The sequence below is a fragment of the Centrocercus urophasianus genome, unplaced genomic scaffold (genome assembly GCF_019232065.1).
Source record: "Centrocercus urophasianus isolate 14NV4802_14NV808 unplaced genomic scaffold, USGS_Curo_1.0 seq_34, whole genome shotgun sequence".
Lineage (NCBI taxonomy): Eukaryota > Metazoa > Chordata > Aves > Galliformes > Phasianidae > Centrocercus > Centrocercus urophasianus.
The window spans coordinates 3,446,378-3,469,541 of record NW_024884911.1 but is presented as its reverse complement, the minus strand read 5'-3'; the positions used below and the strand labels follow the sequence as shown (position 1 = coordinate 3,469,541).

General features: G+C 48.2%; 2 protein-coding genes across 8 annotated transcripts; one reads left to right on the top strand and one right to left on the bottom strand.

Annotated features, from left to right (window-relative positions):
* Window positions 1-618: 618 nt before the first annotated feature.
* GOLGA2 (golgin A2) lies at window positions 619-19,870 on the bottom strand. Of its 7 annotated transcripts, none has more exons than XM_042830586.1 (28): window positions 19,796-19,870; window positions 18,642-18,764; window positions 18,241-18,321; window positions 15,969-16,103; window positions 15,337-15,380; window positions 15,143-15,206; window positions 14,615-14,674; window positions 14,106-14,186; window positions 12,359-12,397; window positions 11,646-11,708; window positions 11,315-11,408; window positions 10,512-10,618; window positions 9,827-9,885; window positions 9,194-9,335; window positions 8,155-8,244; window positions 7,901-8,008; window positions 7,716-7,803; window positions 6,887-7,233; window positions 6,012-6,125; window positions 5,492-5,716; window positions 5,172-5,271; window positions 4,994-5,082; window positions 4,237-4,387; window positions 4,040-4,107; window positions 3,382-3,484; window positions 3,077-3,183; window positions 2,706-2,874; window positions 619-2,604 (listed from the first exon to the last, which is right to left on the bottom strand). In XM_042830586.1, exons 1-28 carry the CDS (start codon window positions 19,841-19,843, stop codon window positions 2,354-2,356), a joined length of 3,150 nt encoding a protein of 1,049 aa, XP_042686520.1. In that variant the 5' UTR covers window positions 19,844-19,870; the 3' UTR covers window positions 619-2,353. The 7 variants fall into 7 exon arrangements, with proteins under 7 accessions (XP_042686520.1, XP_042686521.1, XP_042686523.1 ...); XM_042830587.1 differs by having other exon boundaries at window positions 6,887-7,230; XM_042830589.1 differs by lacking the exon at window positions 14,106-14,186.
* Window positions 19,871-20,006: 136 nt separating this feature from the next.
* SWI5 (SWI5 homologous recombination repair protein) lies at window positions 20,007-22,469 on the top strand. Its single transcript, XM_042831061.1, has 5 exons — window positions 20,007-20,443; window positions 20,538-20,586; window positions 20,665-20,777; window positions 21,398-21,492; window positions 21,762-22,469. Exons 1-5 carry the CDS (start codon window positions 20,007-20,009, stop codon window positions 21,824-21,826), a joined length of 759 nt encoding a protein of 252 aa, XP_042686995.1. The 3' UTR covers window positions 21,827-22,469.
* The last annotated feature ends 695 nt before the right edge of the window (window positions 22,470-23,164 follow it).

Sequence of the window (23,164 nt, the reverse complement as noted above, 5' to 3'; positions counted from 1 at the left end):
CTACTCTGTCCTATTGCTTCCTTCCCCAGCCCTGCTGTAACACACAGGCTTGTTCTTAAAGAACGCTGCATTTCAGCTGAAACTGCAGTTCAGGTAAACAGAGTTACACTGTGCAACAGAAAGGTGTTATCTGCTGGTTGTGTACAGTGGGAACCTCCTGAGCCAGGCAGGAGGGCCTCCCCAACCACCTGCAGCCCATAAACACTTCCTGCCTCCAGCTGCTCCCTGTCCATGCAGTGCTTCTGGCCTCCAGCATTTGGAGGCAGAGGCAGTTTGGGTGCTGTAATTTAAAGCTGCAGTGTCAGCTGAGCAATAGTTGTCACTTGTGTGTCTGCATGGAGCTCACTCTGAGTGAAAGTAGGGTCAGGGAAACACATCTCGAGTGAAAAGGATAAAAAGGAATCAGAGCTCATGGGTGAAGCTGAAAGCCTGGACAGAAATCTCAGGCCTGGCAGAGCTCTGGCTACAAGGAAACATTCATGAAAGCGAAGGGGAAAGGGCAGCAGAACTAAGGCAGCAGTTTGTAGAGCTGTGCCCGTTTGTTGTTTGTTTTGAATAGGGAAGAATTTGTTTTTTGCCAGATTTCAAGGAGATCTGAACAGAACACATCTTGCCAGCACCCATCTGAATGAGTTTATTCAGGAAGCATATTTGTAACAGCACTAAGTCACCTCTGCACCAGCCTGCAGAGCTGCTTCAATGGTCTCCTTCAGAGTAGAACACCCAATAAATATTTATTCCATTTATAATAATCTGTTTAAGTCACGCCCCTGCCTTTTTAGTTATGATACAGATTATGAGCAGCTCCAGCCTGCAGGCCAGCCTTCCCTCCAGCAATATACAGCATTTTACACAGATACAGTATGTACACAGCTCACGTTGTGCCATTCACAGACAGCACTGGAGACATTCAGATGAAGAGTTCAAAAAGAAACCAATTTCCACATTCCTCTGGTGGGTTCACAGGAAAGCACGAATTGTTCCATACACACTTTTCTTTTCATGGGGGGTGGGGGGGGAAAAGGACAAAATGAACCATTTAAAAAAGCCGTGATCTACTTTTGGCATTAAAAGAGAAAATCCTCCTACCATATTGCTAAAGCTCAGCCACCTGGACACTGAGAAAGAATGGTTGTTTTTTTTAGGTTTGGCTTCTTTTTTTCCTTTGTTGTGGTTGACAAATACAAGAATTGATGCTGCATTCGTGTGGTTGCACCTCTCTGCTTGGCAGCTCAGCTTCCCCCACCACGAGCCCAGGGCTGTGCTGTGGGATTGCATGGCTGCTGCAGTCAGGGCCGCTGCAGTTCTCCCCAGAGCTCTGGTGCTGAGGCTGTAACCATATTTCATAGAGGCAGGTTGTGCCTGAGCCTTTAGGTGTAGGTATCTGTGCACTTCACCTGAAGTCTGTACACCTAAGGGAGCTGCACTGCTGCTACTCCAAGAGCTCAGCTTCAAGGCTTTGTTTGGTACTGATGTGTGCCAGCAACGTAAGCGGGGAGAAAGGATGCTGGATTCCACCCATTTAATACATTTCTTACCAAAATGGGAGATGACATTTAAGCAATAGATAACCTGGAGTCCAGGAATTCAAAACAAAGCATGTTTATTAAGTGGTTTCCTTTTACTTATTTCTCCCATTTTTTTTTTTTTTTAAATAAATAAAACCTTCAGACACACACAAGTGAAACACATCATCCTTCAAAGTGCAGTTACATTTCCACCTCCACTACTCACATAAAGCTTTGTCAAGTAACCAGAAAGACTCCAAAGGCAGCCCTCAGCCCCGGCCCCTAGCGCTGAATGCAGGAAGCTGTGTGTGCTGCCTAGCTAGCCAGAAGCCTGCACCCTGTGGCTGTTCAAGGCTGGTTTGCGAGAGGAAGAAAGTGGGAAGTTTTAAGATGCATGGTGTGAAACAAAACCAACCATCCCAAGAGTTTGTTACCAGAGTTAAGTTAGTTGCTTTGGGAGCCTCAGAAGGAAGTAGGCAGGTTACAGTCGTGACTGATGGACGAGGGCTGCTGCTCAGTCACTGCTGTGAAGCTGTGTGCTGGTCAGGGATACAGGACAAGGGCTCAAGGAATTTGCCAGAAGTCACAGAGTCCCTTCCCCCCAACGTGCACCAGGCCCAGCTGGAGAGCCAACACCACTCAGCCTGTGCTCCAAGCACACCAAGCAACAGAGGGAAGAGAAGGAATGATGCTGAGTTCCATGTGATGCAGTCCCTCTTTCCTGCTGTTTTTAGAGCAGATCACCGTTCTGACCAAGGGTGCTGAGCAGCAGTATGGGCACATACAAGTCAGTTTAGTCCTTACAGGCTCACAGAAAAATCTCTGTAAATAAGAATCGGTGCTACTTAAACCACCATGATTTTGACCTCATCATTCTCATCAGCACGGTAGAAGAACGGAATGCAGGGGTTTTCCAGCAAGGAGCCCGACCTCTCCTGAGGGTTCTGGATTTCTCTGAGAAGCTGCATTATTTGCTTTGCTGTAGGGTCCTCTTGGCTTGGCTGAGCAGCTTTAGTGTCAATAGGGTAGAAACCGGGTTGATGAAGAGCAGCAGCGTCTTGCTCCGCTTCATCTGCTAAATTCACTTCTCGTAACCCTGTAAGGCACACAAGACACAGGAGGCAGGTAACTCCTCCCATCCATGCACAGAGACTTGGGTTATTCCACTTGATATAACTTGTCCTGTCTCCAGCTTACCTTCTCCATCAGTAGCGTTCAGTTCAATGCGCCTCTCCACTGGAAGTGCGTTTTCATTCTGGCTTGCTAACAGCTCTGGGTTTTGAGCAGCTTCTACATACTTGCTGTACCACTCATTTCTTTCCTTGACCAGACGCATCACTAAATCCTGCAGTTCCAGTAATTTCATCTGCACCAGCAAAGGAAACTTCAGAAGCATGCATATCCCCGTGGCCACAAACAGTGCGCTACAGCTTGCTGTTTTGCCACCGTTACAACTTCAACATTAAAGCTAGCTGAAGAACAACATAAGGTTTACACTGTGCAGGAGTCCCTCAGGCCTGCCTACAAGAGTACACTGTGTTTGTAGGACTACAAAAGAGATTCCTTGCCTTCATCTCTTCTTTATCCTGAGCCAGCCTGCTGATGTACTCTTCTTTCTCCTGGTGCCGCTGTTTGAGGATAGCCCTTTGACTCTGGTATAGTGCTATATACTCCCCTGGAACACAACAGAAGCATAAGGAATAAATGGGATTGATGTAAAAGCCTGACTGTGAGCATTAACTTGTGCTGCATGAGGATCCAGCACAGCCAGCCCTGGACTGGAAGCCTAGCCTATCTAGGTAGCAAGACTTGAACTGCTTGGTACGTGGCAGACTCAGCTCCAAGAGCTCTAGCTTGTGCTGTGCAAACATACCAATGGTGTCTGTTTCCCCAGACAGCTGTATGCAGCGATGTTCCAACTCTTCCAGCCGTTCCTTCAGATCAGCTTTCTCCTGTATCAGATCTGTGAAACGGGACTGAACACAAAAATTGGTATGAGTCACCTCAGCTGCTCACGTATGGGAACAGCCGTGTTGAAGACAGAACCCTCCTCTCACATCCGCCTGAGCCTAGGGAACAAGTCGTGCTGCCTTCACAACTGCTCTGATTTGATAGTAAAAAGAACAAAGCTACAGAAGGCACAGCAAAGCATCTCTGCATTTTGGGAAGCAGAAGGACTGTGGGAACAAAGTGCCTTCTCATTGCTGGACCAGCACAAATGTGGTCACACTTAGTCTGCAGTTCTTGGAGAGCTCTGCTTCATCCCAGCAGGGTGAAGTTAGTCTGTTTTTCAGCTGTTTATCTAAGAACAGACCATGGATGAGTGTTAGACCCTTACAGTGTTTGGGCAGGGTAGGGGAAGCTCTCCTATGATGAGACAAGTCGTGAGGAAAGCCTCTTTTTAGGAAGAAGCTTACCATGGAACATCTGCTGCTTATTCCCCTGCAATGTATGTGTGCTTCAGGAGTCTGGCACTGGGTGCACATCTAGCCAGGTGAGGCAGAGGAGCAGAAAGGAGATCCTTTGCTTACCTGTAGTTTCTCCATGGCAGTTTTTAAAGCCTCATGAACCTCCACTGGAACACTGTCCATAGTGGAATCTGGAAAGGACGTTTGCAGTTTACAGTACCTGCTTAAGCACGATTCATTCACAAAGCCCACAGGTCTGTTTCACAGAGGCCAGGGCCAGGTTGGGGCACATCTCCACACCCAAACTGCACAAAATTTACCTTCACTCATGATGTTATGCTGCTGCTCCTGCCGAAGAGCTGCTATTTGCTGCAGGAGGTTTCTGCACTGCTGTCTCTGAGCAGCCAGCTGCTGCCTCATCTCTTCTCGATCCTTCTCCACTTGGGACATGGCAGACGTCAAGAAAGTCACCTAAGGTGAATTTCAGAGGACTCATGTTAGTGATTATCCTGTGTGAAGCGTGACCAAATGTGCCTCTCAGGGTAAAGAGAATAACAGAAGTTCACCCCATTTTATTTATGGATAGGAAACCCATAGGACTAACCCAGGCAGCAACTGCTGCATGTCTTCTCATTCTCAAGAAATGATTTGTAATCATTTCTTCTCTGCAGGTTAAACCTGAATTCCCACAATAACTGTTTGATCACAGTATTGTCTGGTTACAACTACACTTACAGAAAGAATTAGTCATGTTCAACACCATCTCCAAATTGCCTTCCAAAGTGAGGAGAACATCAATCATCACAATAGTTAGAGCCATTCTGCCAGCTGAGCTGCCTTTGTAATTAAAACCATTGCTGGACTTCCAGCTTGTTTTTCAGCTATACTGTAGAAATCTTGTTGGTTCTTTTGCTGCTGTAAAAGGGACTGTAACACTTCCCTGTGCCTCAGCTGCAGGAATCACAGCTGATAAACAACTTAATACACACTGTGGAACCTCTGCAATTTAATCTGCCTCCTCTTCTAGACAACAGTTCACAACTGAGAACAAAGGCTTTTCTACCCATTGAGACCCACCATTTCTTCATGGCTTTCAAACTTCTCTGGGATCACAAACGAATGGTTTTTCATTTCTTCAGACATCACTTCACTTTCAATTCCATCCCCTGTAAAGGAAGGGAGGTGAACAAAGAAATCACACCCCAGAGAGCCCAGCTGCACCTCCCATCCCTGGAGAGCAGCTGAAGTTACGCACCTTCTAGTCTGTGCAGCATCTTGCCATCCAGCTCTGCTGCTAACTGACTGATCTGGGCCTGCAGCTCTTTGTTTTCCTTTGCTACAGCTTCCAGACTTTCCTGCAAGAAAGAAGCAGAATATCGGTAAGAAGGTCCCTCACCAAAACCTGCATAAGCCAAACTATCAGTAGCACCACAAAAACAAACATACAAACAAAAACCACCAGTGCTTCTGCTCCAGACAATTATCATTCGTCTCTAATTCACCTCTCTTGCACAGGATGTCATGTAATTAAGCATTTTGCCTCTAGTCTTTCCACTTGCCCCTCTTCATTATTACCTTGGTCTGCTGCAGTTCCTTCAGGTGCATTTCCACTGTCACCTTCCCCTGAACTTCCTCGTGCTGCAGCCTGTCCATCAGCTGGGTCTGAAGCAAGTACTGCTTTTGCAGCTCCTCCTTCTCAGCAGCCAGTTGCTGGTATGCCACAGTGTACTGCTGCAAGTGGCCGTAGTACTGGTCCCGCTGCTCCTGCAGAGCCCGAGCCTCCTGCGTTTTCAGTTCCAGCTAACAAAACGTGATAAAACCATCAGATCAAATCATTTCTGCCAGAAAAGACGATGGCTCATGTGGCATGATCCAAACCGCCAATGCTGCCCCAGAGCCACCAACGAGGCAGGCAGCCACCATCTGTCCCCACATGCTGGTCCCCCGCATCAGACAGCAGATGACACGGGAGGGCTCCCAGCGTGATCGTTACCAACACCAATTTCCATCTTTCCATCAAAGTCTGATCAGTTGCCAACTCTCCTTTGCATGAACTGCTGCACACCTGCCCTGCCATCCTACTGCTGTTGCTTACCGTCTCTTTGAGCTCCCCCAGGTTCTCCTGCAGCTGCCCAAGCTTCTTAGCCAGCTCCTTCTTTACGTGTTGCTCTGACTGCAGGGCACTTGTAACCTCCATGTTTTCATTTGTCTGCAAGAATCAAAAACGCTGTAGAAGGAAATTGCCCCAAAAGTATACGCTCTCATAAATTAAATTCCTGATGCAGTGGGATGCCATCCTTTGTGTTGTTCTGAGCTGTAAATAAGGGCAGTAATTAACTTTAAAAAAGGCTGAGGAGATGGGAGAAGAGCAAGGGGGGGGGGGAAAATCAGTGCTGGGACAGTGCCAAGAAGGGGCCTGGCACATCACACAGCCTGTCAGACCCAAAGCAGATGGGTGACATGAACATCCCAAATAAAGCAATAGACATTCGAAACCAAGAAGACAAGTTCAGAAAGATCTGAAGAAAAAAACAGTGACCAGATCGTGTGTTATATGCCATAACCCCAAAGGGGAAACTGTTACATTGAAAGAAGCAAGAGCAAGAATTCAACTTCAGGACAGAAACAATGACAGCAAGAGGACAGAAGACTGTTGAGAATTTCTTCTTCATGAGCAAAGCTGGAAGAATACTCAGTGGAAAGAAACAGCCTGACTGCCAGCAGAGGAGAAGAAAAAGGAAACAGCTCTGGGCAGAGATACTGGTTTGTTTGCCAGAGCACCTGAGAGAGTAAGGAATTAGAGGGCACTTCCTGGTATGGCAATACATACCACAGAAAGCTGAGCATTCATAACCCCAAGGGACAAAAGGCAGACAATGCTTCTGACAGTAGCTTTTTTTACATCTGTGCTACAAAACGATTGCGTCAACGTGAGAAATGGCGAGAAAAGACTCATGAGAAGAGACATACCAATTTGACAAATCCATTCTGCAGCTCAGCCAGCTGCTCCTTCAGCTCCCGGTTTTGGCTCAGTGCCCTGCTGATCGTGGCCTTGTCACTCTGCATGCTCTCCAGGATCTGCTGTCTGTCCACAGACTCCTCATTGTAGCGCTGCACCGTCTTCTCGAGCTCCAGCAGCCGCTCCTCCTGCTCCCTGTTGAGGTGGCTCAGCTGCTCGTTGTCACGGACCTGGGCCTGGTATTGCCCATGCAGTTCCTCCTTCTCGTGCTGCATTCGCTGGATTTCTTCCTGCAGACTCAGCTCAGCTGCTGTAGGTCCTGCTGGTAAAGATGGCTCAACATCCATGGGTTTCACTGCTGAAGAAATGGAATCAAAAGCAGATCAGTCAGAGGGCTGAATCACCCGGGAAGCACACGGAGCTGTGCAGAACATATCCCAACCCGCAGGACTCTGTGACCCAGAAAGTACCACCAGCTGCAGTATCCAGAGGAACAGGGCACTGAGAGGAGCAAAGGACCCCGAAACCACACAGTGTCCTGCTGCGTGCTGCTGACTCCTTCTCTCAGCCCCAGCAAGAATCCTGCCTGCCCAGCCTCATGGGCCTAACAGTACAGCCAGACAGGTAACTAAAGACATAAACCATTTGCTGGTCAGTCACTGGAAGTAGCTCACTCGCTGTCTGCTAGAATTAAAGGTTTCACAGAACTACCAGTCTTTCAGCTCTCTTCATGATTTGAGAGCATCAGACCTACTTGTACATGCACAGATACTTGCACAGTGGGGACAGAGTTGACCTGCTGCTGCTCTGCAGTGTGAAGCCCCACTTCGGAAGTCCTACCTGATTTGCTCAGCAGCTCTGTAACACTGCTTTCCAGCTCTTGAATTTGGGCCATATGCTTCTCCTTCTCCTCTGCCATTGCGCGGACCTGCAGGGCCACACAAGCTCAAGTTAAAGCAGTGCTCATGGTGCAATGTTACACCTGCGTTCATTGGAAGCAGCTGTGGCTCTGCCTGTGAGGTTACCTGCTCAGAGAGCTGCTGGACTCGCTGCTGCCAAATGCTCCCCTCTTCCTTCAGTTTCTCTACATACTGATCTCTTTCTGCCTGGAGCTGCTGAAGCGACTCTGAAAGCTGGTAAAAACAAAACAAGGAAAATTGTACCAACTGATCAATTAAAGGATGGCTGACTACTTAAGGGAAAGCACAGGTTGTATTCTGGCACACAAATTTCTTTCCAGATTTGGATCATCGATGTGCTTAATGGATTAATAACCTACCTGAGCAATCTGGGTTTCCAGGCTCGCCCTCTCATCCAGTGCCATCTGCAACTGCTGGTTTGCATCCACATTCCCTGACTGACTTGAGAACTGCCCACAAAAATCAAAAGGTTATGGCAAAATGTTAATATTCCATTTCTGTCTAGCCTGTCCCCTGATTTTAGCCTGCCATTTGACCCATGGTATAGCCATCCATCCTTCTTTAAAATGTTTCAACTCGTTGTTGATTGAAAGAGAAGTGGCATCTAAAATCAAAAAGCTTAGATTTTAGCCCTGTAAAACAAGCTGAACTAGGCAGCCCCTTGCTTCCATTTTATGTTTACTAATTTTAATTAAGAAAATGGGCTTTAGTCAAATCATTTCATTCAGAAACTTTGCATTTCAAGAGTCTGTAGTACAGAGACAGATCAGATGGTATGAATACTTGTGAACTTAAAGGTTGTCAGACATGCCAGGAATTTAAAGCCAGGGTCTGGAACACGTTGGTGGACTAAACAGCAAGGCAGGCACAGGGAAGACAAAATATTTTTCCTAGAAGTGTAGCAGTTGGCTTTATTTTGTGGGTAACCTGAGCCACCGACTGAAAACAAAATTGTGAGCAGTTTCTTCCATTGTGGGCTCACCTTGAGCCTGCCTCCAACAGCTGGCTCCCTTCAAGCTGCCACTGTCCATTTCACCTCTGGGTAGGACAGGTGCAAGCACCTCTACTCAACTTGATTCTCAGTGACACAGCTGGGTAACCAGAACAGTGAACAGCAAAGAGAAAAGTCACTGTATTTGCACACTTGAATGTTCAGTCACCTTCTCATACCACGTCACATTCTTTGCAGACTGACATCACAATGTCTTTCAGTCTCCTCCAAGTCCTTAAGAGCACAGCCTTCCTGCTCCTCAGGGAGCTCACAGAAAACCTTTTCCTGAAGGATGGGATGTTGTGCCTGCCTTTCAGATCAGTAATTTACTTCTGCCCCCAGTGTCCAGGAAACAAGTCTTAAAATGGTCAGTGTGATCTGCTCCCATATCCCAGCAGTGTGATTACCTGCTGAATCATCAGTTCAGCCATTTCCAGTTTCTTATGTAAATCTTCCACATCCAACTTCATGGCTGAGTTCTCAGAAACCAGGGAGCGGAGTTTCTCTGACAGCTCTGAGTTCTGCTGCTTTATTTCCTCACTACCTTTGCTGAAACAAACAAACAAATCCAAGTGGCAGCACTGTACAAAAGCAGGGAACCTGCTTGGGCAGGGGGGTTGGACTCGATGATCCCTGGAGGTCCCTTCCAACCCCTACAGTTCTGTGATTCTGTGTTTGCAGATGCCCTCATCATTAAGTTTACAGCAGAGAGTCATAGGAATGTTGACTGGAAGAAACCTCTGCAGGACATCTTGTCTGACCTCCCTCTCAAAGTGGGACTGTGCTACCACCAGATCTTGTTACCCACAGCCCTGTGCAGCTGTTGTGAATGCTCCAAGCACAGACACTCCACAGCCCCCCTGGGCACGGTGTTCCATTGCTGTATTACCTTCCTAATCTTTTGGCTTTTAAAATTATTATTTTTACATTGAATATCTGGCCTCCCAGCTCACCAACCGTGGTCAAAGCCCCTTCCTAAGCTTTGTGGCTCTATTGAGAAGAATAGCATAACTCTGGAATAATATACAAAACAGGCTTACCTCTGTTTGTACAGTTCTAGTTTCAGGTTGTCTCGTTCCTTCACCAGCTCTTTATTGTGCTGGAGAAAAAAAAATCTGATTCAGTTAGAGACTTCAGCCATACAAATAAAGTGTTCAAAGATTATCTTATTTTACCTTTAACAGATTAGTTAGTGCAGAAGAGCTCATAACTTGAGCAAAATCCCCAGCACAGGTTTGCTTAGAACCTCACCTATCACTACAGTTGGCTGGTTAGTGCTGCAGCTCATTACACCGTGAGACTGCACAAAGGATGGATTTGCCAGCAATTCATCTGCTCAGTCTCTCTGAACACAATGCTACTCACTGATGGTGAGGTTATTTCTGCAAAACTTCTGGATGGGTATCAATGGTAAAGTGCCTGTTGGATGGAGGCCCTCCTGGGAGGAGGCCTCAGAGATGCTGCTGTGTAGAGCTGGCAAGACTGACATAAAAAAGGTGCCAGATGTGAAGACAGCCACTGGGCCACATGATTAGTGGTCACAGAAATCTGAATGAAAGCTTGGCCTTGATGAGAATACAGGGCTTTACAAGGTTAATTAACAATTAACAAGGTTAATTTCAGCTTCTTCTCTAAACAGGGACTACAGACTTCATAGTAGTGTAGTGACAAGCAACGAGCCAAAAGCAGAGCTGCTAATTAAGCATAATGAGAGGCGGTTCTTACCTTCTCTGACTGTTTTTGCTGCATAGAGATGGAGGACAAGGTGCGTTCCAGCTCTGATACCCTCTGGCGAGATGACTGTAAACGAGCAGCAAGGTCTTCAGCTTCTCCTAAGCGAGGCAGAGCAGAGTCAGTTGAGACTGAACCACAAAGGGATTATTGGAACAGGCTAAACAGCACTTTCTGCTTTATCAACAAGCTCTTAAAACAGCACAGAGCTCTGAATTGGTAGACCTGCTTCCACTCCTGGCAGTATGGGTGATTCACCAGCAACCTTGGGCTGGTTAAACCATGGATTTCAAGTCAGAAAAGCTCTCTGTCAGCAACTACCTTTCTCAGTTTTAGAGGGAGATGATGAAATGTCCTTTGCAGAGCTATAGGCACTATGTTTGCTTTTCTTTTTTTTTTTTCCCCTATGAGGGCAAATTGTTCAAATTTAGTTGAGAATGAAAGGCCTGAGTAAAACCTACATTAATGTGACAGCTGAGTGGGAGGAAGGGTGATGAAAGGGAACAGAGTTTTAAAAGAATCTGAAGAAAAGTGAGAAAAGAACAGTCTGGGGTAGTCACCAGGCCCAAGCAGGGCTGACAGGGCTTCAGTGATGCACAAAAGAACCTCAACTGCCATGGGATTACCATGCTCCAATCTGGGGGCAGCTATGATGACAGAAGCGGTGACGGTGCCAAGTATTTCTCATTAAGGAACCAAGGAGTGCTGTGAGCTGGCAGCCAGCAGCCATCATTGCCTCTGACTTGAAATCCATGGTTTAACCACCAGCTCAAGCTGCAGTGCTCCGAGTCAATTACCTGATTTCTGCCGCGCAGCTTGCTGAGTATGTCCAAGGGCTGTCTGCAGCTCAGATTTCTCAGAAACTAGGATTCCAATCGTCTGGATGTGAACCTTGGAGAAAGAAAAAGGAGCTCAGTGCAGGGAATCTTTGCTCGCAACCACAACATCCCTGCTGCCACAAAGGGACAATTCAGTGACAAAGAGCTCTTGCATGTAAGTACAATCTAGCGAGCTGGCTCTCCTAGTTCTCCTGAAAGGATGTTGGCTTCCAAGATAAAACAGAGTGCTCAGTAATCCAGAAAAGAACAGCAGCCAGGTCATATTACTGTAGTGAAAGCTCTGCCTTACCTGGAGCTGTTCTCTCAGGGCTGCTTGCTCTTTAGAAAATTTCTGTTCAAACTCCTTCTTTTCCTGTATAAACAAATGATGCCTGTTCAGCACAAAATTGTAAACCCCCCTTGTTCTACATCAAAAAAAGCAGTGATTCATTGGTGGTACTTCCAGCATCCAACCGGTATCATCATTTTTAAAAGCCACGCTTCAGTCTTCCATTTCTTAAACTACTTTATTGGTTATCCATCCTAGAATGGCAACAGTAGGTTCCTTATGCTGGCCGTGTTTGGAATGCAAACTACTGACAAGGCCATAAACTCTAATCTCTTGCTTCCACTGCAGCCTTCCAATACTTGAGCATTTAAATCTTAGCTCTCATCAAAACAAGCAAGCTATCTGCCAGGCCTACCCTGTGAAGTCACAACACTCAACCCTATGCTACAAACAGAACGGACTCCAGGATGATCTCCAGGTGATGGAGTCACCACCCCGGAGCAATTCAGGAGATGTGTGGATGTGGTGCTTAAAGGCATTGTTTAGTGGAGGGCTTGGTGGTGCTGAGCAGATGGGAGGACTGACTTGATGATTTTAACAGTTTTTCCCAACCTAAGTGATCCCACAGCTCTGTAAGACAAGCTCACATAGGCTGGTGCCACAGTCCGCTATGCTTTCTCCTCTTCAGAAGAACATATCTATTTCTATCTCTGCCCAAAAATAGGATACTTTACCTTCTCCAGCTGATTCACTGCTTCTTGGTTCTGCTGCTTCTACAGGAGAAAACGGATGCATCAGTATTAGAAGGAAACATTCTCGTGCTGCTGAAGCACGTTTTCACTTAACTGAAGTAGGATACGTGCCCAATTAATGCAAACAGTTCCTGTTATCTTTTTATGTAGAAGACTAAGATCATCTTACCTATTAAAATAATAGATTTGGGGCTTCCTTCATGAAGATGCCATGCACGTTTTTCATTGCTCAGTACATTATTCACAAACACCACTACAAAAGCACTGTATGCATCTGAGCATCCACCAACCTCAGTTACGCTTTCACCCCCCATCTGTGACATTAATCATAACCCTGATGCATCAGGATAATGACCAAAAATGCATTGAAAAAACCCAAAACCACAGCATGGTGTTGTGCTTCAGCTGAGACCTTCAACTTTTATCCCATGTGGCAACCAGCCTTTAAATCATGCAGAAGTTCCCTTATGCTGGCAGGCTGCTGCAAAAAGCTGGTATGAAAGAGCTGAAGCCAAATGCAGAGAAAGGGCACCATCCTGTCCTGGTCAATTTCTGTCTTGTGGGTGAAGTGTTTGAAAGCAGTGACTGCACACAGTGCATCTTTAGACGTGGGCAGAAAGAGAACAGAACTGTCAGCTGTCCACCAGGCTGCCAGGCAAACACTGTGAAGATGTGGGTGCAGTGGAGCATTTGCTACTTGCTGCTGTTGTCCTTGTGGCAGTTGCTCACATCTAAGCTACGTGCATGGTGTGTTTCCCCTTTCCAAAGGACAGACATTAGCCCATTCTTACTAGTTCAGTTTCAAGCTCACTTTGAAACACGACTGCAGCTGGGAAGCTGATGAATTTGAGGTTTTGAGTCTAAGAACACCAACACAGAACACAACCAGAACAAAGAAAACAAGACTGCAAATGCAGCAAAGGGCCTGTGTAATTCCAGAGTGTGTTTCATGTGCCTGTCAGAAAGCAGGCAAACAAAGCACTGCCCTCACTACCAGCCACCCCTGCATCCCAGCTGAAAGACAACCAGAAACAGAATGGAACCAAAAGAACTCAAAACCAAAAATAACACAGGAGGGGTTGTGGGGTGCACTGGGAAATGGTGGACTTTGGAAAAAAGAGTGGTGTGAGAGGAACAAAATGGGGAAAAGGATTTCAAACCAAGAAAGGCTCTTTTCAGACCAAAACAAGTCCACTTAGCTACATTTCTTGCAGTGTTAAAGCTGAAGGCTGAAAAGCAGCAGCAGGAATCCATGCAAGGCAAAGGACAAAGCAGTTCATTCATAGTGCCAAGAGAAGCTGAGGATATGATCAGAAACCAGCCCCAGGCTCTCTTTAGACCTATTGCTCCCACTCTGCTAATATATTTAGAACAGCATCACCACCTGCAGAAATAGGTTTTCACACTGCTGCCAGCACTAGAATTCTGTATTTCAGGGATTCAGGCCAGGCCCAGCAATATAAAACACGATGAAAGCAACAGAATAAATTTAAGAAGAAACAGCAGAACTGTGCTTCTTGTTCTCAGATGAGCTGATGCATCCACAAGTGGCCCGAGACTTTGATCTTCCTAACAGGTCTCCCATACTGCCCATTTTGTTCCACTCAAAGTGCTGTGAAAGCAGCCTTCCTTGTGGTGCTATAAGAGAACCCATAACCTTGCAGACACCCAGAGAGCATGGAGGAGCAGCAGAGACAACATCAAACTGGTTGGTTGGATTGTTTCTTACCAATTCCTCTATCTTTGTAATGAGCTGTTTGTTAGTTAGATTGCTGGAATCTAGGGCTACTGCCAGCTCCTGGTAACGTGTCTGATGGGCACATGCAGGCAGGAGAAGAAGGAAGGGGCAGAAAAGGAGGAGGGGAGGAAAAAAGCAATAATTAAAAAGGACAGAAAAACAAATCATTATCACAGTTTGATAAAATCAGATTTCCCAAATACATCTACAGATCCAACAAGAGCAGCTAGGACGTTAACTTGCACTTTCTGCTAAGGCATTTTTTGACATAAAAGTGAATCAATACTAAGAGCTGCACTGAGGCCAAATGATCCCAAGCCCCCCAGAAGTCCCTCAGGTATCTTGGATACTCCTGCTGACCACAACTACCTGAGTACAGCAGAAGGCAACACTGAACAACGAGGTCTGTGAACTGTGTGTTCAGTCAGGTCTCATCAGCACTGTCCCAACAATTGGCTTAGACTAGGAAATAAGAAAATCATAAGCTCAAGACAACTTACTTCCATTTCCTTAATATTAGTGGAGGAAACACCACTTTCCCCATTCACATACGACGTAGACTAGAAGAAAAATAGTCCAAGTCAGTCAGTTTTATTCCCCCAGGCAATAAAACACTATCAAGTAAGAACTGACTATCATAATATTTCTTATGGCACATTTCCCTTCCAAGCACCCCAGACAGCCACAGCAAAAACACTTTCCTAGCTAAGGATAGATGCAGACTGGCCCTGTGGCAAGCTGATACGAATTAGGCAGATTGACTTCAGGCTCTTTGCCACTAAATCAAGACTAATCTTTCCATGAATACATGCTGTTCATTCACCCACTCTGCTCCTCTTCCTACTGCTGAAATTTTAACATTCCTAAAATTGGAAGTTTAGCATCTCAATGCTTCAATATCTCATTGTTCAGTAGGACGACTGCAGACATCTCTGACACTGAAGAGTGTTTTCTTAAGCTGGCTGCTTAAAGATTTGCACCAGACACCAAAAAATTACTGGGACAGATGCACCAAAATGAGGCTGTACCTGAGAAACCAGGCCATTGAGTTGTTCAGACAGCTGGCGGAGACTTTCTGTTGATGACAGAGACCTGGGGACAGAGAAAGGCCTCATGGTGAACATTCCTCCCAGAGAACTGTTCTGATCAGTACAGCAGTGGGAGTAGTAAAACCTTTATCTGTTGGACACTTTGTGATCCTGCTGCAAACACAAACACTCACCTGTTCTCATCCAAAGTGTTTTTACGATCCTCAGCTTCACGAATCTGTGGATTAAAACAAAGTTTACAAGGCTGTAAGAAAAGCTGAGAATCATGTTTGTGAATGTGTCCCTAAGACCCGACTGCATCCGGGCTCAGGTTCCACAGCACCTGTAATTACTGCTTCCCAAAGAAAGATCAACTTCAGAAAACCTGCTCATTTTCCAGCTTGCCCATAATTTCTGAGCACTGAGTGCCTAGCCTTCCTGGGATTAAGAGGCTTAAGTGTTACTGGTGTTGTATTTGCTGTTACCATTTATCAGAATAATCAGCTGTGCTTTGCTGGAAAAACTTCAACGGAATCTTTATGCAGTGAAAGGAAATGCAGATTGCTCCAGCTAGCTGGAGATCTTCTGTATTATTAAGAGTGTTTTCTGCTAATTAAATAGAAGAGAAGGGGAGGAGAACTGCAGCTTTGGAAGCAGCAGGGATGTGTGCATGCTAGTGCCCTCCACTCACAGACAGATGATGATGATCAGGAGAGTGGAGAACCTAGTATATTTAACAGGAGACAACGTGAGCTAGTTATGGGGATTGTCTTTCTCAGAAAAGGATGGCTAACCAGCGTGGAGATATTGATGGTGACTCACAAACCTGTGTCAGCTGCATGCCTCCAGGAGCAGGCAGGACAGAAGCACAGGTAGGCAGGCTGTTGCTGTTAGATAGCACAGGGACATCGGCAGCAAGCTGGTCAGCATTACGAGTGGCAACATCACTGTCAAAGTATGCCTGTCACAAAACACACCACAGGAATTACAGCCTACGTGCAGAATGAAGGAAACACACATGGACACATCACCCTGCTACAGGCCTGTGAGAAACAGATGTGAACAAAGTCATGTAGAAACACATGGAAGTGAATCTATGTCCTCCCCAGAGCAAACGGCATCAACCCACAACCAAAAGTCATCCCAGCCCTCCGTCCTGCTAGATCCAGTCTGAAGAACTGCCCCATCACCACAACCACTTCTCTAATGAGGGCTGACAGTATCTCCCTACTCCAAGCTCACATGCTGGATTTCCTGCAAAGGATTTGTCAAAAAGTGAGCAGTGGGCAAAGCCAGATGGCAGCACTGCTGTGTACAGCACTGCCCTTCACGTGTCTCTGGGGAAAACACTGATCACTGGGTGCAGATTAAGGTGGGGGAGAACAGGCAAATGACTGCTTGACAACCAGGTTAGTCAAACTCAAACAGCAAGCTGTGAACCAGACGTTTAGAAACAGGACATTTGGGAACAGGCCAAAATGAGCCCGGCTGGGAACAGGTGCCCACAGCCCTCGTAAAGCAGGAATCCCACAGCTACAAGAATCTAAATAGAAAAGGGCCTAAAAACTATTCCTGGACAGTGATGAAGGCTCTCATCCAGCATTCGTGGGAGGATAAAAACAGCTGACAGCACCTCCACCGAGCCACAGCAAAATGGACAATTCCATCCATCCTGTCCAGCCACGCAGCCAGCCACAAAACCCAGAGCACAGTTGTGTTGGTTTATGGCAAGTAGTTTTACTTCAGCTCTGATAAACCATCATTTAATGACACTGCAAACAATAGTCCTTCGGCAGCCAGCCCCACCAATGCACTGCAGTTCTCTGCAAACCCATCTGAAAGAGCTCCTTTTTATTTCAGTCGCTTCGTTCTTGGCAGTCTGCACGAAACAAGAACTCTGGGCATTCCCTATTTACCTGCTCAGCGCTTCATTCATGAATCAAGCAGCCACGGGGTTACAGCAGTAGTGAAGACAGATTTAATGAGAGTAATGAGCTGGAAAACTGCAGAGGGGAACAAATGGAACTGCCTCCATCATTTTTCTGGAGGACAGACAGCGTGCTCTCAAGGAGCCACATGTTTTAGGGGCTTCAAGGAAAGCCAGGAATTCCCTTGCTAATTTCAGGTACAGGTTGCTTCACCTCTGTTTGTTCAGGCTATCATAAATGTTGAATATCACGTGGATTTCTGCCCAGAACTCTCAAAAACACGTCCTTAATTTGTTCTGATTGGAACATGCTTTTCGATTAACACTTCAAGATGCAGCAACACAACCAGAAGAATGCCTTCCTTCTGCCTCCACAATAAACAGTTTTAAAGTAAGTAAATAATAAAATAAAGGTGGTATGTAAATATAATAAATATGCACACAATAACAAGGAGCTCCCAGGAGGTCCTCCTGTCACTTAAGCTCTGCGATGGCACACAGCCTACAGGATCCAGTTACACCTGCACACATTCCATTGCTCAGTGGACTTCTTCCTGCCCTTCCTTCTCCAGGAGTGAGGGAAGACACTCAAGCCAGTAAATGCTGTACTCGAAATACTTGACTTCCTGCCTAGACATATTTAAAACTGTGGTACCTGCCAGACTGTACATCGCCTGTGCAAGTTTCATCACCTGTCATAAATGGGTGGCTGGAATAACTACACCGTTTGCTCAGGGCTCAGGCACTTCAAGCAGAAACTTGCCCTTCAGAAGCACAGCACTGAAGTAAATAAAACAACAACACAGACCAGGAGAAATACAAATTAATAAGGCACTACTCCTCCCTAGCGCAGCATCTCTCAGCAGTTAACTTGGTTTGCTGCTTCACCCCAAACTCTGTTCTGCTTTTCCTTCCAGCTCAGCTGTCTGAAGGATGCGCATTGGACACGGTTAACTTTTTTGCATTTTTAGACAGAAAACAGGAGGAAACAAGCACTTACAAGTGATGGAAACACATGTTAACAAACAGCCCCGTGTTAATAAAAACAGCCACAAAACACAGCAGGCATGCCAGAACAAGGCTCCATCCGAAATCAAGGTCAGTGTAAACAGAAGCTGAGCATGCAGAGGGGACAGCGAGTCACTGGGAGGGACACGGAGCACTGCCTCACCTTCCTTTTGTCCAATGAGGGTATGGCTACCCCATTGGAGCGGTTAAGGTCTGACACCAGCACCTTCAGAATGTTCTGAATCTAAAGGAGGCGAAAGAGAAGTGGAAAAGAGAAACGGCTCAGAAAAGGACAGAGAGAAAAACGTCCATCAAAGGCAGCCAAAGAAACCAGCATCGTGCTGCTCCCGAGGAGCTCCCATCTCTGAACGGCAGCTCTGGGTGCATCCAGGGTTGCCTTACAGCTCTGAACGCTCCAGCGCTGCTCCAGCACACACCCTGACTCACAAACTGCTAACAAAGGCAACTCAGCCGCTCACGTTACACTGCATAACTCTTCCAGTCCCAGTTGTGCTGTTTGGAAACCAAAGCACGAGGCAGAGGGAGAAAGAGGGGAACGCTCACGTTCTCTGGAGACTGTTGGTCATCGTTTGTGGGAGTCTCAGGTCTACTTCCTTCTTTAGTTTTTCGTTTTTTCTTGGCTCCCGCAGTCGCTCCAGGGCTGTTCTTCTGCTGATATTCCTTCAGCTGTGGGGAAAGAAAAAGAATAACCTCAAGTCCAAACAGAATATGTCTTCTGTGAATATAACATCAACAACAAAATGACAGCAGAACACTGGGTAAGAAGTCAGCTGAGCTGTAAGGACAAGAGAAACTGTCCTTAAAGAGCTCCTTCTCTAGGAAAAGAAAATGTATATGTATCAAAAATAGTTCAGGGGCTCTGAAAGTGAGAATGAGAGTGCTGGGTCTGCGACAAGAGGCAGGGCTGCCAGTGTCCAACTTCAGCATCCAACTGAGCAAGTGCCTTGGAAACAACACGATACTGCAAGAAGAAATACTTGTAAGTCTGTAACTAACAGCAATAAGGAATAAAGGATAATAACACGCAATGCAAACTGGAAAAGCCGCATCTGGTAATAAGATGTAACAAGAACATTGAAAGGACTGAAGAAGGAGAACAACCTTCCAGATAACGCACTGAGACCGGCGCTGCCGCCACTGCGGGCCGCGGGGAGCAGCAATCTGCGACGGATGCCGATTTAAAGGCAGTTTTGGCCAGGCTCTGAGCAGCCCGGGGTTCCGATGCTCCGGAGGTTCCTGCGGCCCCAAGGGCAGCCATGGAGGCAGGGCTGCGCTTCCACGTCAAGGTGAAAAGCACCGGAACCAAAAGGATCCTCGGGAGGATTTCAAAATGGAAGCCCGAGCTGCTCCAGGGCACTTTCCCATTCGTTTGACTTTGACACAGGAGTGCATCGCGCCGGGACGGAGAGGGCCGAGCTGCCCCGCGAGAAGGAAAAAAGGGAACAGAAAGGGGAAAAGAAATGAGAAGAAAAAAGAAGGGAAAACAGAGATATGGAAAAGAAACCCAAAAGGGAAAGGGAGCGGCAGACACGGAACGCAGGAGGCGCAGCAGCGCAGGCCCGGCCCCCACGGGCCGCCCCCACCGCCGGGCGCCGCGGAGCGCTGCGGGACCGGGCCGGGCCGGGCCGGGCTGAGCCGAGCCTCTCCGCACCGCTCCGGGCCTCCAGCGCCGCTCCCGCACGGCCCTCCGCCCTCACCTTCTTCTTGGCCGCCGCCAGCTTGCTCTGCCTGCTGCCGTCCGCCATGTCCGCCCCGCGCCCGGGCCACGTCAGCCGCCGATCGGCGCGGTGCGCTGGGCAGCCAGGCTCCGCCCCGAGCGCCCGCCCCACCCCGGGGCCCGGGGGCGGCCGCGTTCCTCCGCCCCGCTCCGCTCTCCGCCCGGCCCGCCTCCCCCGCTGCGGGGCGCGAATGGCGGCCGGATCCGCCCCACTTCCCGGCTCGGGGCCCGCCCACGGCGGACGGCTACGTGGTTGCGGGCCCGCGGACGCGGCGCCGGGTCGCTCCGCCCCCCGAGCGCGCGGCTCGCGCTGCCCCACTCCGCCCCGCGCTCCCGGCGTAGCATGGTCCCGCCCGGGCGCCGAAGGCAGCGCTCGGCCCGGCTCGTCCCGCCGCCACACGCGCCGCGCCGCTCCCCACCTCGGCGCGCCCCCGGCACGGCAATGCGTTCCCCGGCGCCGAGAGGGCACGGCCGGGCCCGGGACTACAACTCCCAGCGTGCCCCGCGGTGCCGACATCCGGTTCCCGGCGTGCCCCGCGCCGTGCCGGCGGTGCGTGTGGGACGCGGCGGTCCTGGCGGAGCAGCGCAGTTCCCCCTCGGGGCGCGTGGCGCCGCCGGCGCAGCGGAGGTAGGAGAGGTTCGGTTCGGTTCGGTTCGCGCCGTCCCGCAGCGCCCCGCTGACGCCGTCTTGCGCTGACGCGGGGCTCCCCGCGCTGTTTCAGGTCTCTCGGCGGCTCCCGGCGGAGCGGCGGTGCTGGTTTCAGACCTCCGGTAAGCCGCTCTCCCTCCCCGTTCACCCGGCGGCTCGCGGTGCCGTTAGCGGCCGCCGGACGCATTCTGTTCCCGCAGCTCCCGGCCGCACCGTCGCACAGAGCGGACGGAGAAGCGCCGTGCGATGACATCGAAGCTCTGAAGGAAAAGGACCGCGCTCTGGACCGGGAGATCGCGCAGCTGCTGTCCGAGTACGGCCCGCGGGGCTCCGTTACGGCCCGGCTGGCTGCGCCGTACTGCGGCCGTGCTTTGGGTTACGGGGCCCGTGAGCTGCAGCACGGAGCTCCTTCCCGGTTGTTTTTCCTAGGGCTTGGTTGGGAAGGCTCTGACCTCACGTGCTGCGGTAACGATGTGTAAATTGGGAATGAATGGGGGTATTTTTTAGCTGATGTCAGCGCACGTTGTGCCAGCAGAGCTGCTGATACAGGTGGGATCTCAGGCCGTGGATTGCACCGCTGCCCAGCCCGGGCCTGGATGAGCGTTTCCCCTGCTCTGTGTGGGGCAATGCGAGCTTGATTCTAATGCAGAGGGGCGTTAATCCTAGGGACGTGAAGGCTGGAAAAAAGCTCTTCCATCCCGACCCTGCTGTGCCACTGACACATCCCTGCCTGCCACGGCCCCAGAACATCTGCACTGATAGGGGCTCCAGCACTCCCTGGGCTGTGCAATGCCTCACGGCTCTGAGAAGGCATTTTTCCTAATATCCAACCTAAAAGTCGTTGTTCTAAACAGAGGGGTTTTACCAGGCGGGGTCTGCATACCTCAGCTATCCTTTGTTTGGCAGTGGTTTTGTTTTGTGGCTTTGTTACAGAGGGTACAGCGTGGAGGAACTGGAGAAGCACATCTCCCTGCTCCATGAGTATAATGAAATTAAAGATGCTGGACAGATGCTGCTAGGCAAACTGGGTAAGGAGTGGAAGGCTATTGAAGATCTTGGTGAAGTAAATCTTGATATATAAAGAGACACTGATGCCACGAAGGCAGAGCTTGTTTCAGTATTAGGCTTCCTTAACAAAACAAAGTGGTGGGGAAGGGGGCACAGCTGGAAATTCTTGGTTCCTTAGCTGTGGGTGCTTCTGTGGGATACTGAGAGTTTACTAGGAAGAAAACACAAATCTTTTCTGACTTATTTGCTGTCTTCTTAATGAAAGCAATGGAATTTCTTTCTTTTCTAGCTGTTATCCGAGGAGTTACTACAAAGCAGCTGTACCCTGAGTATGACCTGGAGCTTAGTGACTAGCATGGGACCCGCAGGCTGCCGTGACCTGCAGACGTGACTGTTGCAGGGCCGTTGTGTTTTGGTGTCGTACCCATTTAGAGCCAACAGAAGCAGCACATATGCTGAATTTCAAGAGATTTTGTTAGCAGCCACATTTCTCAGCAGCTTTGGAATGTGCAAGTTAAGGATGATACCAACTCGTTCCTGTTTGTGGGAAAGGGATGTTGGGATACTTTCAGTTTACTCTGCTACCTGAGAAACACTATTTCTAATCGTCATTTTTTAATAGGAATGGTTGTAATCCAAGGTTGATGCTGAAGTTCTTCCCAATGAGCCTTTGCTTCTCTGCAGCATCCAGGCTCGATCTGGGTATGTTAACCTGCAGGTGGAGCAGCCTCTGGATGGATGGAGGAAGTCTGGGAGCAGCATGTGTGAAGTGACAGCTGCTGTGTCAGGAAGGCCGTGGGGAGAAAAGAGGACCAAAGGCTGAAGTTGTGATGGTGGTTTGGTTTTGTTATGATTGGATCTGGAGGAGTTTGAGTGTTCAGCAATTTTGTACTCAACTGCTGTAATATCCAGAGGTTTTGTTTCATTTCTGTAGTAAACAGAACATTGTGTTGAACTGCCTGACCTGAATTAAAGCAGCTATTGCATCCCTCAGTAATTCACTTTGAGAGCGTGTAACTCATGAAATGAACTTGGGAACAAATTCTTCAACTATATTCTATTCTGAGACAACATTAAGATGTGCTGTTCAGTGTTTTCTGAGGACTTACTGGGGACAGTGTGGCAGCACTGCTGCTGGGAATGAGAGCTGCAGAATTACGTTTACTCAATTGTAAATGCAGAGTCAGTACAGTGAAAGTGAGCAGTGTCCTAAGCACAGGGTTGTGTTGAGAGCAGGAATGTTTCAGCGTCTGCTCTTAGGACTGAGGGTGACTGCACAACCCAAGTTTGGCTGCTTTGTGCCAACTGATGAAGTGCTCTGACCACAAATGTTGTTCCTGCTTCGCTCAAGCTCAATGTCCTGTGCATTTCTACTTCCCAGACCTTCCTACCAAGCAATTTTCCCCCCTTGCTTTCAGTTAGGCCTATATTTGCCGTCTGTTCTTTGTATTTCTAAATTTGAAAGAAATTAAGCTTTCTTCACAGTGCCTGGATATCAGACAAGTGGTCAGAAAAGCTGCTGCTGAGAGCACAGCAAAAAGGCGTTGGGAAATGTTTTTTTTCATTGGGAAGTGCATACATCAATGCCAGCACTTTGTGTGAGGTGTAAGGCACGTGGCATGAAGCACAGCCCGCTGCCCAAGTTATGGAAGGTTATTGAAGGACTGAGAGGTCCGTGTTTCCTTCCCCCCA